Genomic DNA, 16131 nt, shown 5'->3' on the forward strand with positions numbered 1-16131 from the left:
CCTCATCACCCCTCCCCTTTATTCCACATCTCCCCCTTTGCTTTATTCCATTCCTCTCCATCCCATTATTCCATGTCAGCCCTCTCCTTTATTCCTCTTCCTACCTCTCTTTCCTTTTCAGCTCCAATCAGAGCTTCCCAACTCACCAACACAATTTTCAAATTAAAAAAAAAGACACACACACAGTCAGCCATGAATATGCTGCTGTCACAATACAGATGTTTATTAATGATTAAATGCCAGAGAAGTTTTAACAATCACAAATCTTCGAGCTCTGCGGTTGTTACCCATTGTGTGATCAATTTCTATCCCTCAATACAATACATTCTTCATTCTATGGACCTTAGCAGTTGTTACCCATCAATATCAGCTATAATTTTGGATGTCGTACATAACCCATATCTGTGTGTTACCAGAGCATGTCCCGCAAATTTGTACCGTCCTGCATAGAGGAACTACAGAGACGATAGTTAAGAACATTTATAATCAGGTGACTTTAGCTACTTGGAACTATGTGTTTCTACCTAACTAGTTGTTTTGCTGACAACAGGATGTTAACTCCAGTTGTCTGTAAAACAGATCTAGGTAATAAAATCAAATTTTTCCTCTAACTTTTGATCCCAGAAGGCTAGTTAGGCTTACACTTAAGGTTTCCCTGTTAGCATGACCTGAGCCAAACTGCACAGAATTTTGGGAGTGGCTGTTGGATGAACCATTGGTCTAAATAATTTAGGGGGAGGAAATCCTGAGGTGGTGGAGTTGCTGCGGGGACATGGCTATGAGTTGGTGTGACATGGTCTAGCATTAATTTTTTTGTCAGCTATCAGTAGGCTGACCTACGTCCTAGCATGCCTCTTGAGGGCCTTTCCAATTGAGCTCTCGGGAGGAGGGAAGGAAAGTCAGGAAAAACATGCAATTCCCTTTTGGGGGGAGGGAAAGCACCTCGAGATTTGTGAGCTTCTCTGGGAGAAGGTATTTACCACAAATGTCACATCAATTAAAGGAAGGGCTGCACTGTGGAAAAGCCAAGATCAGGGGTAAAAGAGAAAGGCAAGGTAGCACCAGGGAGCCTGGGCATGACACGGAAACATCTCTGCTTTTGCTGGCTAAAGGGACCAATCATCCCCAGTGAAGGGGCTGGCAGTGTGTTTGGAATTCTCAGCCTGACCCGAGCATCAGGTGAAAATCCTTCTTACCCTCAGATCTTTACCTTCAACATTCTCCTCAATGTTTCCTGTGACATCCCAGGTCTACCCCCACCCTTTTCCCCTGTCCGGCACCTTATAGAAGGAAAAACATCTAAGGAAAGAAGTAGCCGATGCCAGTTTTGGCCTCCTTTTCCCGGGGCACACGGAGCAATGGGCGGTCTTGCTCTGGAATGGGGAGGTTACCCGCTCCTTCCTCATCGTCATGGGAACGGGCAGTGCCTGGAGGCACAGCTGGCTCCTCAGAGGAACCTGGAAAATAGTAACAATGTTAACTCCTTATGTTTCTAGACTTTGTATTTTGCACAGCACCCAAGGGACTAAGACCTAATTTAGCCCTTCAAATACAATACAAGGCAAGAAGTTAGGATAGGAATGAGTATCCCCATTAGACATGTTAGGGAAACTGCAGCCTAACAGTAGAATATAGATCTCTAAATCTAGGCCCACTGTGGAAGGTGTTGGGGGTAGGGCTGAATTAAAGAACAGAAAGAGTGAGACAGATACCCTGTGCTCAGAGCAAACGGACACCACCACCAGGAAGGCGAGGAAGAGGGTGGCCTCCTAACAACCACCACCACCCTATAAGCAACCTGACTAATTTCACTAAGCAAATGAGTAACATAGTTGGAGCTGGAAGTTTACAGCACTTCATGGAGGGGAGAAAACAGGTGTCAGTCATCAATAACTCTGGGGAGGACGTGTGGTTCATGACTTGGCCAGGCCAAGACTTATTTTTAAGGAGGGTTCTATCTACAGGAAATGTAACATCTGCATCTTCCTTATGGATTGCCTTTGGACTCCAAAATTGTTTGGATCCAAGATCATTAGGCATTGGGACAGCTTCCACATTCATGATTTCTGCAAGACTGACGGCCAGGTCTGGCTGAGGGTCTGGAACTGTGCTGAGAATGGACATTTGTTCAGGTTCTGGAACCACATTGCTAACTTCATCCTCTTCAAAGGTGTTGGCTTTGTCTTTCTGAGAAATGGAAATTTTGTTGTGAACTTGAGCATCCTCAGGTTCTAGAACCACAGTAAGAACTAAGTCTTTTTCAAGATTGAGGCTTTCTTTAGAGCTTGGGATTCCACTGACATCAGAGTCTTCTTTGCGTTCTGAGATTTCTTCAGCATCTGAGGCTTCTTCACTGTTTGGGACCTCACTCACATCTGAAGATTCTTCTTGGTCTTGAATTTCATCAAAATCAGACACATCTTCAGGGCTTGTTACCACATGGAGAGCTGGGACCTCTTCAGAGTTGGAGTCTTTTGGAGTTTCTTCCCTATGTGGAATTTCTTCAGTAACTGAGGTTTCTTCATTATTTGGAACTCCATCAAAAGTTGGAACCTCTTCAAGGTGGGGATCTTCTTCAGAGTCTGAGAGTCCATTATTCTCCAGGGATTCTTTGTGATTTAGGATTTCATGACCCCTAGGGGCTTCTTCAGGGCTTGGTACAATGTGAAGAGCTGGGACTTCTTCAAAATCAAGGTTTTCATCAGAATCTGAAATCCCATTGAGCTCTGGAGTTTCTTCATGGTCTGGAATTTCTTCAGCATTTGAGGATTCATCATTTGGGATTTCGTCAAGATCTGGGACCTCTTCAAGATTGGGATCTTCTTCAGAGTCTGGGTTTTCATCATTACCTGAAGCATCTGTGTGGTCTGTGATTATATCGGTGTCTGGGACTTCGTTGTTTGGGATTACATGGAGATAAGGAATTTGTGCGAGGTCAAGATTTTGGTTATCTTCAAAATTTGGTCCTTCTTCAAGGGCAGAGTTTGGGTTTTCTCCAAGATTTGGGATTTCTTGCACATCTAGGGCTCCTTCGGGGTCTGGGACCATATCAAAATATGGTATTTCTTCAAAGTCGGGGATTTCAATGAGTTCAGGAACTTCATCATCAGGGTCTAGAATATCTTCAAGGGGAGGAAGATCATCAAAATTCAGGGTATCATCATCATCATCATCATCATCGTCATCATCGTCATTGTCATCATCATCTTTTTCATCAAGCTCTGGGATGCCTTCAAGATGTGGGCCTTGAATCTCAAGGTCATTTGGGATCTTGAGACCTTGAACTTCCCCAAAGACTATTCCTTGATTGAGATACTCAAATACTAGCTCTTCATGGACTGACACATCTTCCTCAGAGGACTCATCTTCCCCAAGGAGCTGATCTTCAGCAAGGAACTGGCCTTCAGGAAGGGCCTGACCTTCACCAAGGGACTGACCTTCACCAAGGGCCTGACCTTCACCAAGGGCCTGACCTCCAGCAGGGAACTGACCTTCATCAAAGGGCTTGCTCTGAGCAAGGACAGCAGCCCGGACTTCAGCAGAATTTTCCACTGGATCAGATAGTAAAGCATCCTCTTCCATCTTTATGCGTGCACTCCTGGATGGGAATGAATTTTAAAAAGTAAGTCAGTTTTTTATACTTAGATTGTCTAACACGACGGTGGTCTGGGATTAGAACCCCCACAGGCAATGCTCTTCAGGCTAAGCTTAAACAAACCAACAAAACACTCACTGGATCTTCCTCAAATTCCTGCGTCTGATAAAATCCAAGGCTTCAGGACTGGATTTCCACACGCGCTTAGCAACCTGCTTCTGAATATGGGGAGGCACCTGAGGGTAAAATGAGCAATGTTAGCCTTTATTATATGACATTTTAAATTTAGACTCATCTCTATCAGGTACCTAGGACTGAAGGCACCATAACCATCTAATGCAGGAGGAATTTCTGGAAAATTTGGTGGCTGCTTGCTTTGGCTACCATCAGGGATGCATGTACATCTCTCCCTTGCCTTGTGAATAGGAGAGAGAAAGCTGTGAAGTAAGTTTGTCCAGAGGTTCCATTTACCTGGAAGAGGATATCCCAGTTATCAATCATGGCACGGACCACATTGACAGAAGCAACATAGTGGTCAATCCCCAGTCTTGTCTTCCTGGACTCCCTCTTGGCAAATCTTCCCTTCTTCAGAAGAGCAGATCCAAACACCAGAGCCAAATTGGTAGAAGTCATACGGTTGCCTGAAACCTATGAAAAGGAAAACAGAAAGTGCCCAACTCTGAGGTGCTGATGGAAATGATAAAATTATAAATGTCTCTTATTGTTCTTGTTTCCCTCTCCTACTGTATGTCTCTGTCTCTCATATACTCCCACACATGTCCCCTACTACTCTCATAACTCTTTTCCAGAGCCGTTTTTTGTTGTTGTTTGTTTTGTTTTGTTTTTACCAATTGTCCATCAATGCCAATGGAGTCCTCGCAATTCTCAGTGATTTTATGCAGGGCCTTCAGCAGACGCTCCAGGGTGTCACTATGGCAAGGTGGCATCAGATAAACCAGCAGTTGCAGGGCAGAAAGCTGATCCTGTGGCTTTAGAGCTAGAAGAAGGAAAACAAGGGCTGGCTCAGGGGTCTAACCTTGGCAGCAACCTGGTATCAAGAGAGTGTGATGATGCTTGAAAACTAAGGAAAGCTATGGAGAAAGAATCCAGGCATCTTGTCTTTGCTCATTCCCAAAGTACTTGAGCTCAAGAACCCTAAAAGCAAGAAGGTGATCCCATCAAAATCAGACCCCTTCTATAGAACCTAGGTTCTTCTTTGCCCTGAGAGGCACACAAAGCTTCAAGAAGCTCTAGAGAAATTTCCAAACAGTAGACTTACAATGGAATATTAAGAGATGCAAGGAAAGCAATCTGGATAGGTGTTTTCATCTTCTGGTGTTTATTCTGTTTTAGTTCTTTGGGGTCCTGCAGCCAGAGCTCTGTCCCGAGACCCCCACACCCCCATATTACTTACTTTTCTTGCCTGAAAAGGGAAAGCAGAAGACTTACTTGCTGTCAGAAGGAAGGACATATACAGATCATCTGGCAGCAGAGAGTCCTTCATGTCACGGAAAAACTCCTTGAGGAGTGCAGCCACATCATGTACGTTCTGAGTGTCATCCAACACGACGTCGAGCCCTTGATCAAATTCTTCACGGAGCTAGGAAAAAGGGAGAGAATACATGGATCCTCTGACCTGCCCACTACAGGCCACCTCCTGCCTCAAGCTTCAGTGGACGTAGCTGGCAATATGGTGTGCCTGGGGGGCTAGAAAGAAGACTTTCATTGGCTCCCAACACACACCCCAAGCATGAAACTCCCCCAGGTCTGTGGGGGGGAGGGAAGAACCCCCCACACACCCCCACCTGCTTTCCCTCAGTCAGGGAACATAAGTATAAACATAACCAATTTACCTCACGCACTCTCTGCTCTGAGTATTCCAGGGTGAAAATCCCCACCGTGCCTAAGCCTGAAAGAAAAGACCAAGGGATGCTAAGTATCTCTGGTCCCCTTCCCCACCGCATTTCCCCTTTCCCCAGCTGAATCCCAACACCAACTGGGGGCAGGGGAATGTTCCCATCCTTGACCACATGACCTCTTTTCTCTCCTCTTTTCTAGAACACCATTCTTTCCCTTTAATTGCCTACCTTGATTTACACATCATTTCCACGTCCCCTTACCATGTTTTTCAATGAAGCTGCAGCAAGCCTCAACAACCTGGGGGATTTGTTTAGCAATTGGATTGAGGCTCATCTTCCTTTTGGATCCTAGAAGTCGCTGGCCAATTGGAAAGGAAATCTTGGAAAGTTGCAGGGTCTGCAGCAGCAGAGCCCCGTCCTCCAGTTCAGCCAGGCTGTCCACAGAGACTGCACCCTGTGGAGAAACCCAGACTACCTTAAAAATGAGGGTGGGGGGCATGAGGGTCCCTTCAGACCTCCCGGAGGATTGCGTTACATTCCTAACAAGAGGCAATCTCTCCGTGGCAAGCCAATTGCACCCCTCCAACATGTTCCGTTCATCTCCCGCCTTCCTCCGAGGACACAGGACTTGATCTTCCTGCCTCCCCCCTCCCTCACCCCGCATCTCTGGATGCCTTAGGGCCACCGCCTGAACCACGGCCTGAACCTTTAACTCACTCGACGCCCACGGCGAGTAAACTCCCGGGGCAAGGAGGGCTCATCCCGCCTGCGACTGAAAAAGCGCCTGATGCGGCCAAACATCCTTTGCACCACATTTCCCCGACGACGGCCCGCAGCCTGACCGGTGGATTCTTCAATCTGCATCGCGGCTCTTAGTTCAAGATGCTTGCGGCGGGTAAGCTCGTTCACCAGCACCTCTTCCAGACGAATGCCAAATGTCTTCAGTGATACGACTGGGAAGCCAGGGAGAGAAAGAATGAGAGACGTCAACGCTCCGCAGCGCTTAAATATGGAGGAACTGCAGGGGCTGTGGCACCCACACTTCTAAGCAACCGCCCGCCGCCAACCCCACCCCTCCAGACCCACAGCGCCCCTCCCCGGGGAGCGACAAAAAAAAAAAAAAAAAAAAAACACCCTGCAGCGGTGTGGCGCAAGGACTCAGCTCCACTCAAACTACCCCGACGGAGCTCAAGGTCCCTGCCTTGAGCCCTGCCAGGAGGGGACAGCCTCGGAACAACGAGGGCAGTTTCTTCTAGGCGATCTATCTGGAGTGGGTGCAGCGGGAAGGCTTAGGCAGATCAGCTAGGACCGCTGCGTGTCTGTAGCTAGTGCGCCATTTCCTGAAATCATCCCCTAGGGGGGTTGGGGCGGTGGACCCCCAGCAGCAGAGGGCACCGCCCAGCCTCCGGTAGCTAGGGACCCAATATGGGGGGGGTCAGCAGCCCATTTAGTTCCTAAGAAAAGTAAGAAAGCCCCTCACCCCTCTGCTGTCCTCGCAGAATCAGAAACCACTTCTCAAAGGTGTTTGGACGGTCAATAGGTAGAGCTATGGAAAGAGAAAAAGAAAAGACACGCACGCTCGCACCAAAAGGATTTAATAAGTGTCGAAAACATCTCAGTGTATTGATCTGCCGGGAGGGGGGTGGCAACCAGTCCGATCCAGCACGCTCAAAGTGTTGTGCTTTCTCCCAGCCTCAGTTTCCCCGTCTGACAACGGGAACAAGCCCATCTGTCACACCTGAGTCTCTGAGAATTGAACCGGATCCGTCGACTGGAGGCGCCGCGTGCGCACCGCGCACCGTGTCGAGCACGGCAGTAGCTCCACACTAGGCTTCAGGCATCAACTGCGGGCTCTGAGGCGCCGGAACAGAGCAACAGGCGAGGGGAGGGGCTCCACCTGCGCCGCGGCAGCAAGTCGGGGTCTCCAAGTTCCCGCGGGCGCGCTCGCGCCCCGGCTGCCGTCGGCTTCACGAGCCGCAGCCCGAGAAACCGCGACTTGCGCCATCGCGGCGCTCAGACCCCCCGCAGCGGGGTCTCCTCGACCCTCCCGTGGCGCCCTGAGGCCGCTCCCGCGGCGCGCGCCTGGCGAGCCCACGGCCCCCGCCCTTTTCACTGCCGCAGGGGGGCCCCTCGGCCCGCGCGCCTCCTCCCACCTCCCCTGGGCCACCGAGTCCGCAAGTACCCCCTGACCTCCTCCCCACACGCTCGGACCCCATCCAGGGCTTTGTCCCACTCGCTCCCCCGCAGCGGGCCGAGGGGGGCAGCGCGCGCAGCGCACCTGCTGCCACGCTCCGGCGCCCGCACAGCCCTCCCGCTCTGAGCCCGGATTGGCGCTTGTCTCTCCCTCTGCCTCGGTATCTCCCTGAACTCGCCGTCTCTCGAGCGCGCGGTCTCTGTGCGTATTGGTACCCGCTCAGAGTGTCCCTCTGCGCCACCGCCTCCCTCTGACTCTTTCGCGCACCGCACCTGGTGCGTCAGTCTCTTCACCTGCCCTCCGTCCACCTGGCTGGCTGGCCGCCCCTCGAGCCCCCCAGGCTTCAACCCAACTCAACTAATGTTGACGTCTCCCACTATTCAGACACCTTCCAACTCCCGCTTCCTCGGTGGTCTGGGCGCCGGCGACGGGAGCGGGAGCCCCTCCCACCCTCCTGGACCCCAGACTCTGCCCATCTCGCCCGGGGGTCCGCTCGCCCGAAGGCGGGGACGCCGCGCTCCGGGCCGGCTCACCTCTGTCAGGTTTGAATTCAGAGAGGAAATGTCTGGCCACGAGTTCGTGGTAAGCAGTCTCTTGCAGCTTCAGACGCTCCAGCTCCGACAGACTGTGTATTGATATCATCTTCGTCCTGCGGTCCGGATTGTGTCCTGGGGCTCCTCCCAGGACGTTCACTAAAAAAATGAAAGCGGACAATAACAGCAAAGGGGGCATAATTCTGGGACACAGTGTCCTTGCTGCCTTCAGAAAAGGAATGCAGCCGCCCATTCTGGAATCGGAGGATTATCAAGGCTGCATCATCCAACTGTCACTGGACCTGGTGGAAGGAACTGTGGGGGGTGGAGAGGGTGGCAAAGGGGGAGGGAAGACTGGGAGGCGGCTTCACCCTCAAGGAGAGCTGCCTCTGGTTGCTTATTTAAAAAAAAAAAAAAAAAACTAAAAAAAAAAAAAAAAAAAAAAAGCTTAAAAAATAAAATCAGCCCTGAACCGACAGTCCGGAAAAGAGAAAACCTAATTAGGCAAAAAAACCAAAACCAAAAAAAAAAAAAAAAACCCAAAAACAAAAACCCACCAGAAAACGGGTTTTCTGAAAACAAAAGAAAGAAAAGGAAAAAAAGAAAAAAGAAGGAAAAAAAAAAGATTAGAAAGAAAAATCAACCAACCTTATCTATAATTTTAAAATGTACCCTGAGACAAGAATAAGGTAATATTTTCCATCAATTAATTAGAACAGTGATGGAGTTCATTTTTATTTTTTAATGATACTATTCTATGCTGGCCAGGTTGGATGAAATGGGCACATCCATCTAGGTTAGGAGCACTGAAAATTTGCACAGCTCTTCCAGAAAGCAAACTGGACACATAAGTATGGAGCCAAACATCATCCCCAGGCCCTTTGACCCAGTAATTCCCTTCTAGGAATCTATCCTAATGAAATCTTACTTTGGACAGTAGAAACTATATGTACATGAGCCATAACAAGAAAACATGTAAGGGGGAAAAGCTAGGCCAGCAACAAGACTAGTTATATAAATTATGGAATGACCATAGTCTGGAAAATTATGTAATCATTAAAGTGAGGTTTACAAAGAGCTTTTAAACAACTAATACAAAATATAGAACTGTATTAATTATGATTACAACCATGTGAAGAAAAACATGCATAAAAATAAAAGACTGAAAGAAATGCACCCCAGTAAGAACAGCATCTGTATTACGTGGTGAGATTTTGTTTGCCTTTTACCTTTTTTCTATTTACCAAAAATTGTACAACTTGATTATATGATTTTTTTTTCATGAACAAAACATCAGTTTGTACCAAAACAAACAAACATCATTTTGAGGCCATTTCTAGTGGGACTCCCTACTACAGGTTTGGTGATCAGACCGAAGTTTGTCTTAGTGTATTGGCAAACTTGTTTTATATGTCCCTTCTCCATGGTTTCCACTATCTCAGACTGCTCCCAGGTTACCTAGGATCCCCCAGTGGGGATCTCCCTAAACCCCATAGAACATTCTTTCCTGCACATCCTGGCCTCCTCTACTCACTTGTTCTTTCATTCATTCATTTTTTAAAAATCTATATGAACTGCCCACTTTGTGCCAGGCACTAAAGATTCAACTATGAGCAAGATAATACAACTCTTTTCATAAAAGATCTAACAGTGCAGTGAAGGGGACACACAGGGTGGCAACAATTTACCAAACTTTGTGATAAGTCAGTGGCCAAGATATAAACAAAGTACTGTGAGAGCAGAAAGGAGGAGACATGTAAGTCTGCCTGGAGACAGGGATGGGGTGGTGGTGGGGAACGTCCAGAAAGAGATCAGCTTGTGCAAAGGCAGAGAGGTTTTACATTCTTAAAGCTGTCTAAAGGGGATGGAAGGAGATAAATCTGCTTAGGCAGGGATGAGCTCAGGAATGGCCCTTAAGCCACGTTGTGGAGCTGGCCCTTCTCCTGAAGGCAGTAGGGAACTACTGCAGAGTTTTTACTGGGGAGTGACAGAGTCAGCGCTGCAGTTGGAAAAAGCACAGGGAGCAGTGAAAAGCCTGGTTTGGGTAGAGTCTGAAGTAGGTAGATCAGCCAAGATGCAAAGGGATGCTGATACAAGTCAGTGTCACTGGGCTGGGGCAGGGGATGGATTTTATGGGTAGAATTGAGGAACTTAGGGAAACTGTAATAAAAAGAAAAGAATTTGGAACAGCTCCAAGAGCTGTTCCAAATTCTTTTCTTTTTATTACAGTTTCCCTAAGTTATGGTTTGGGTGAGTGAGTGGGTGCTGGTTCTTGACAGAGAAGATAATTTGGGGGAATGAGACCTTTTGACACGAAAGGAAGTGGTCACATGCCATCTTTTTTTCTGAGCTCCCGTTTGCCATGGAGTTTTATGGTAATATTCTATATATTATAATTGAGTTGGGGGGAACCTTAAATTCCAAAGAGCAGGGAATGTGGCTTTAACAGAGAAAAGTAGGGAGGAGTCTGTCATCCAATAATCTAATAAATGAGCTCTGTTCCAAAGAAGCACACAAACCTACAGACCCACAAAAATCCTACCCCTCTTCTGTTTCCAAAATTCTCTTTTGCCCACTTTCCTTAATGGCCAAAGTCATGCATGTCAATAATAAATTCCTGCCAGGTAACTGAAGTGCAGTATGAAAAAAGACAAGGAGTCTTTCTATGGCTTCAGAACTGAGTTAGGAGGAACATCCTTAGCATGGATTTTTTTTTTAAAGCTACTTCAAGTGCAAAGCACCATCCCCTGGACCCAAGGTGAATGCCTAAGCCCAACCGCCAAACTGTATCCACAAAAATGATCATTTTAACCAAAGAGACATGCACCACACCCACCTCAGCCCCAGACTGAATCTCTAGCAGGTCCAGAACCTATTAGCCCAGGGTCTCATCCTGACACATACAACCTGGCTCTGAATTTCTCTGACATTACTCCCTTTTTCCCCCCTTCCTCTCTTCTCCTCTTTCCTCCTTTTCTCTCTTCCTCCCTTTTCCCCCATTGCTTCCCCCCCCCTTTCCCCCTTTCTACCCTTTCCTCCCTTTGCCCCTTTTCCCCTTGCCCCAATTCAGACATTTTTGTACCTGCTTTGGAGCTTCAGCTACTTCTTCTAAGGCTTCCCAGATCTGGTCATCCAAAGAGTAGGCTGGTTCTTTAACCCAAAAATCAAGATGAAAATCAACCCCTCTCTCCCCCCAAAATAAGGTAAGAACAAACAAGAAAACCTCAAAACAACACCAGCCAAGAGAGAGAGAGAGAAAAGCCTTTGAGAGATGAGTCAGCCTGGATGCTTACAATTACAAAGGAAATCAAAGGCCTTAGAATAAACCGTTTGTCATTGCCTCCTGCTCAAAGATAGAGGGCTAAACTTCAGAGCAATCATATGCTGCAGTTTTGCCAGTAAAATTGACACTGTCTTGCTTGCCTTCAAGTCTCTCAAGGCACCAGGAGAATTCAAGACAGAAGCAGAGTTAGCGAGGCCAGTGAGCCCAGACAGGAAGCAGATGGAAAGGGTGGGGAGGAGGACAAGTAAGCAGGCTTCAACATCACCAAGAGACGTGGGTACATAGCAGGTTCTTGAGATCTGAATACTTGTCCTTGGACTTGGTTTTCCAAGCTCCTCACAGGGAACAAAGTGCCAAGAAATCTCTCTGGCTCCAAAGTGTCTTCCCCTTCCCCCTTCAGCATGTCATGGGGCTGGCCTGAAGTGACCATGACATCCAAAAATACAGTAGGAAGGGGGAAAGCAGGACCTCTAAATTTCAGCCTAGAATTCAAAACATTTGCAAAAACAATATCCTTAGACATGTATCTGTAGTGGCCCCCAGAGTTAGAGCTAAGTGCAAAGCAGAGCTTTACAATTTCTTAGCTGTGTGGCCTTAAGAAAATCAGTTGAGTTCTCTGAGCCTCAATGACTTCCTCTATAAAGTGGGGAAATGATACAATACCCATTTCAGTAGTTGTGTGAGAATTAAATGAATAATATATGTGTGATATTTAGCATCAGCTTTTAATAAACATGTTGCTCTTGAAGATTATTTGCAAAGGGCCCGAGTTTACCAGAAAATATCAGGTATCAAAAGTAATTACATAAAATTAGAATTTGCATCAATGAGTACATCCTACTCTGTCAAGTTCTACTAAATTTGAATTAAATTAAAACAGGTAAAGAGATCTTGGGAGACTGCTGGGAATAGATATTTCTTCTTCAATCCCCAATGGCATCAGGGGCAAGTCGTCAAAAAAACAACAACTATCTTACAAAATTTTGGAAAACTAACTGCATAGGTCCATTTTTCAAATGCTATTATTCAGGTTAGTAAAGTGCCTATATGTCTCAAAATGTATTTTTCTTTCAAACATCCCATTTTACATTGTCACTGGCAAAAGAAGGCATAATTATATTTAGATCAGTCAAAGGGCTAGGATATTAGCAGATGCCAAAGGAGAGAGTTTGAACAGAGCAGAGGGACACCCAGAGCAAGTCTCCAACAATACAAAAAAGAGAAACGCACATAAGTGGCACCAAGCCTGTTCCTCACGTCCTCTTGAAACATAGCACAGATGGAGAAACAAATTAACATCAGAAAGGTCACCCACTTTGACATTGTGAGGACAGGAATGCTTTCAGGGAAGCATAAATCCACAGCCCTCACATTTTGGAGGACTAATTTACTTCATTGCTACCATCAAATAGTTGGGGGTGGCAGAGTGCTCACTAATAAACACCTATGAGAATAAAAGCAGGGACTGCACTGATTACATCATTTGAATCCTTATAAAGTAGACACTTTATGGCACCATCAGAATTTTGTTCCAAGCCTCTGATTGCTCCTCAGAGTTTGAGGAATCAATAGTGGATGAGACAGGCATTGCGTCTGGGTTATTCAAACGTCCACAGGCAGTGACAATGGATGAAGACATCCCCATTAACATATCGCAACATGGGAAAGAGATTCAGGTTTTTAGATGAAAACATTTGGGTACCACTTTGGTTTGCTGGCACAATACCTCATCCATCCCTGAGCATTAATGAGTTAGTCTTTAAGTTGTTATCCTATAACGTCCATTTCAGCAAAGGCTGCAGTTGTGATGAACAAAATGGCTCATTTTCTCCTATGCAGTGATGGTGCCCCAGGATAATTAAATTTGGGGACAGTGTTTTTCAATACGTAGAGTCAGCCCATCATATCATAGTAGAAGCTCATAAAATGGAGGTAGTCTGTTAAAATATAGTGAGAAAAGCTCTGGCTTCAGAAGAAGAAAAAAGGAATTTTCAGGAACTACTTAGTGTATTAGACTGGATCAGAGAGAAAAAGGACCTTAGCCATCACCTAGTCCAAAGCTTCCATTCCACAGTTCAGAAAACTGATTTTCAGAGAGGGACAGGAATTTGCCCAAAGCCACACAGCAATCTGACAGCAGAATCTAGACAAGAAGCTACCTCTTCTCAGTCCTAGAGCTTTCTCCACTGCTCCATCCACCCTTACTCTTAATAGCTGCCAAATAACAAATGGTTAACCACCCAAATCAAAATAATGGACACATAATCACAGTTTGATTCCATAAACCAGGGGGAAGTCACCTCTGAAGGCAGACAACCACCACAAATCACAAGCTTTTTGTAAAAAACAGTACAGTCATCATTCTATAGAGTGTGGGATGCCCTTTTTAAAATGTTATTGGCTAAAGAAACCACTACAGCCCAGGATAGTGAAAGGCAATGTTTATGCTACAAATATCCCAAATGATAGTGTAAACACGGTGATGCGACACCAAATACAAGGAACTACAGGTATTCTCACTATTATCTGCGGAATGTGTCAAAGTGCATAATAGTGCTGGCATCACAAGCCATGTCACACTGTCTGTTTTCCCCTTTCGGTTGCTGCTTATTGTATGTCATGGCCAAAAAAGTAAAACATAAAATGTTCCATCAATAGGAGGCAACCTGCGTTTAAATGTCTAATTTGCCTCGTGTTTTCATTTTCTCAAAAGCTTTCAATATGCCCATTATCTCTGGCCCCCATCACACAGTAGGTGTGCAACAAGTGTTCCTTAGGTGAATCATAGGATTATGAACTTTGAGGGATTTGAAAGAACATAAAAGTCTTGTAATTAAAACAGAAACAGCTATTCGTGATTCATGGATAAATGAATCATGCTATTTTATTCTCACAACAACCTCTGGAAAGGAGGGAGGTGGGGTATTATGTTTCCCCATTTTACAGATAACAACAAACTCGGGAGAGGTTGTGACTTGCGTGAAGTTGCACAAAAAAAGCTATGGAAAAATCCGATCTGAGAACCAACTGTCCGAACCTATCCTCAGGCCAGATCTTGCCTTCCCACCAAATCATGGTATTTCTTGGTTGTTCGTCTGCTGTCCAGAACTGGGACAGTCTGAACTGTGACTACATTCTTTCCTAAGAACGCAGTTAGATTTCTAAGGTCTTATTTATACACACTATTCTTGGGAAATGAGAGTAGATATAGATTACAAAGATCAGTTGATCGACTGATTGTTGGCTAAAATAAATAAAATGATGATAGTGATGGTGATGATGAGAGTAAATAAAATCATGATGGTGATGGTGATGATGAGAGAGCTGTCTCAGAAAAAGACTATTATGAAAGACAGAGGGAAAGAGTAGAGAGAGCGAAAGGGCACCAAAGGTCCTGTGTGTTCCTCCCATCACATCCCTCACACTGGCCTACTCCTGAGCTGAGAGGATGCCCTCCTGGAAAGGTCCTGAGATCTAGACTGGAACTTGGGTTCAAATCCCAGCCTCGCCACATGTAAGTTCACGCACTCATTAACCAAGTGACCCGTAGCAAATTATCTCGTGCTTTTGAGCCTCAAGCTCCATCACCTTACAAAATAAGAATCATCGTAATTATTAGCTGTGACTGTGGTAAAGATTAAATAAAAGACAGGGCAGAAGGAAAAAATCCTCCAAAAGACACAGTGCTGTACCGAGGTGAGGACTTGTCCTCCAAAATATCTGAAAGTGAAATCTGAGAGCAGGACTGAGCAGAAGTGTCACTATCTGGAATAAGGCAGGCAGTGACCCTCCCTTGCACCCTCCTTTGAAGGCAAATATGGGTACTCACTCTCAGTCAGCAGGAGGCACACTTTTAGAGGGGATGAGTTAAACTGCTTCTTCACTGTGTCTTTCAGTGATCAGAGATGCAAGACAACTCTGCGTGAGGGGGGCACAGGGGTTAGTCATGGCTGTGAAGCGTAGAAAAAATGAACTGGCCCACAAAAAGGATTTAGGCCCCACCTTTGGCTTCCCCAGCACAGTGTGCAAGCCATCCATGCTAGGTATGGGAGAAGAAAGTGGGGAGTCACCTGGAGTGGAAAGCCCCAGTTTCTGCCCTTGGGATCTTGCAGGCTAGTTGGAGGTCACATAAACGTTAAGACCCTGCAGGCCTGTCGAGAAAGGCCCACAGGTCTAATATCATTCTTCCCTACACTGTTTTAAATAGATTTCCTCTCCTTTTTTCCTTTAAAGAATATTAAGAATTGACTATTTCCTCAGGTCCACTAGCACTAGGAAGACCTCTCTTTAGGACACACTCCCTTTCAAACACATTGCATTCACTCCCATAGACATCCATGCACACACACACCCTCAAGCTCTTTCACATATGTATATTTAGACACACAGAATGTATTTGCTACAACAGAGAGAAGGAAAGAAATAAGACTCTGCCATCAAGCATTTGTACCTGCAGACCACAGCTGGGGCTTCTACAGAGTGGGCATGAGACAGAAAAGACCAATGGAGACACTCCCTCACACTATCTGAACAGACCCCTAGGAAGGAAACTTCTAGAATAAAGTTCTTCTCAGACTCTGTGCTGAGATGTGTTTTCCCCATCTTTGTTTCCCCACCCCCAACCTGCCTCTCATCTCCTTCGATCGTACCCTCCCCCCAATAAGCAC

General features: G+C 46.1%; 1 protein-coding gene across 2 annotated transcripts in view; it reads right to left on the minus strand.

The window, feature by feature from the left end:
• Positions 1-204: 204 nt before the first annotated feature.
• ARHGAP36 (Rho GTPase activating protein 36) overlaps positions 205-16131 on the minus strand; it is a 27345-nt gene continuing 11418 nt past the window's right edge. Inside the window, exons 2-12 of one of the 2 annotated variants that reach the window (XM_082717691.1) lie at positions 8182-8340; positions 6935-7000; positions 6172-6407; positions 5716-5908; positions 5449-5504; positions 5045-5195; positions 4444-4592; positions 4067-4243; positions 3734-3831; positions 3492-3598; positions 205-1457 (exon numbers count right to left, since the gene is read on the minus strand). In XM_082717691.1, the coding sequence (XP_082573817.1) occupies positions 1300-1457; positions 3492-3598; positions 3734-3831; positions 4067-4243; positions 4444-4592; positions 5045-5195; positions 5449-5504; positions 5716-5908; positions 6172-6407; positions 6935-7000; positions 8182-8340 (1550 nt within the window). In that variant the 3' untranslated portion in view covers positions 205-1299. Of the gene's footprint in view, positions 1458-3491; positions 3599-3733; positions 3832-4066; positions 4244-4443; positions 4593-5044; positions 5196-5448; positions 5505-5715; positions 5909-6171; positions 6408-6934; positions 7001-8181; positions 8568-16131 lie in introns of those variants that run through there. The other variant, XM_082717690.1, reaches the window with a different exon arrangement.

The sequence above is a fragment of the Mustela nivalis genome, assembly GCF_964662115.1.
Source record: "Mustela nivalis genome assembly, chromosome: X".
Taxonomy (NCBI): domain Eukaryota; kingdom Metazoa; phylum Chordata; class Mammalia; order Carnivora; family Mustelidae; genus Mustela; species Mustela nivalis.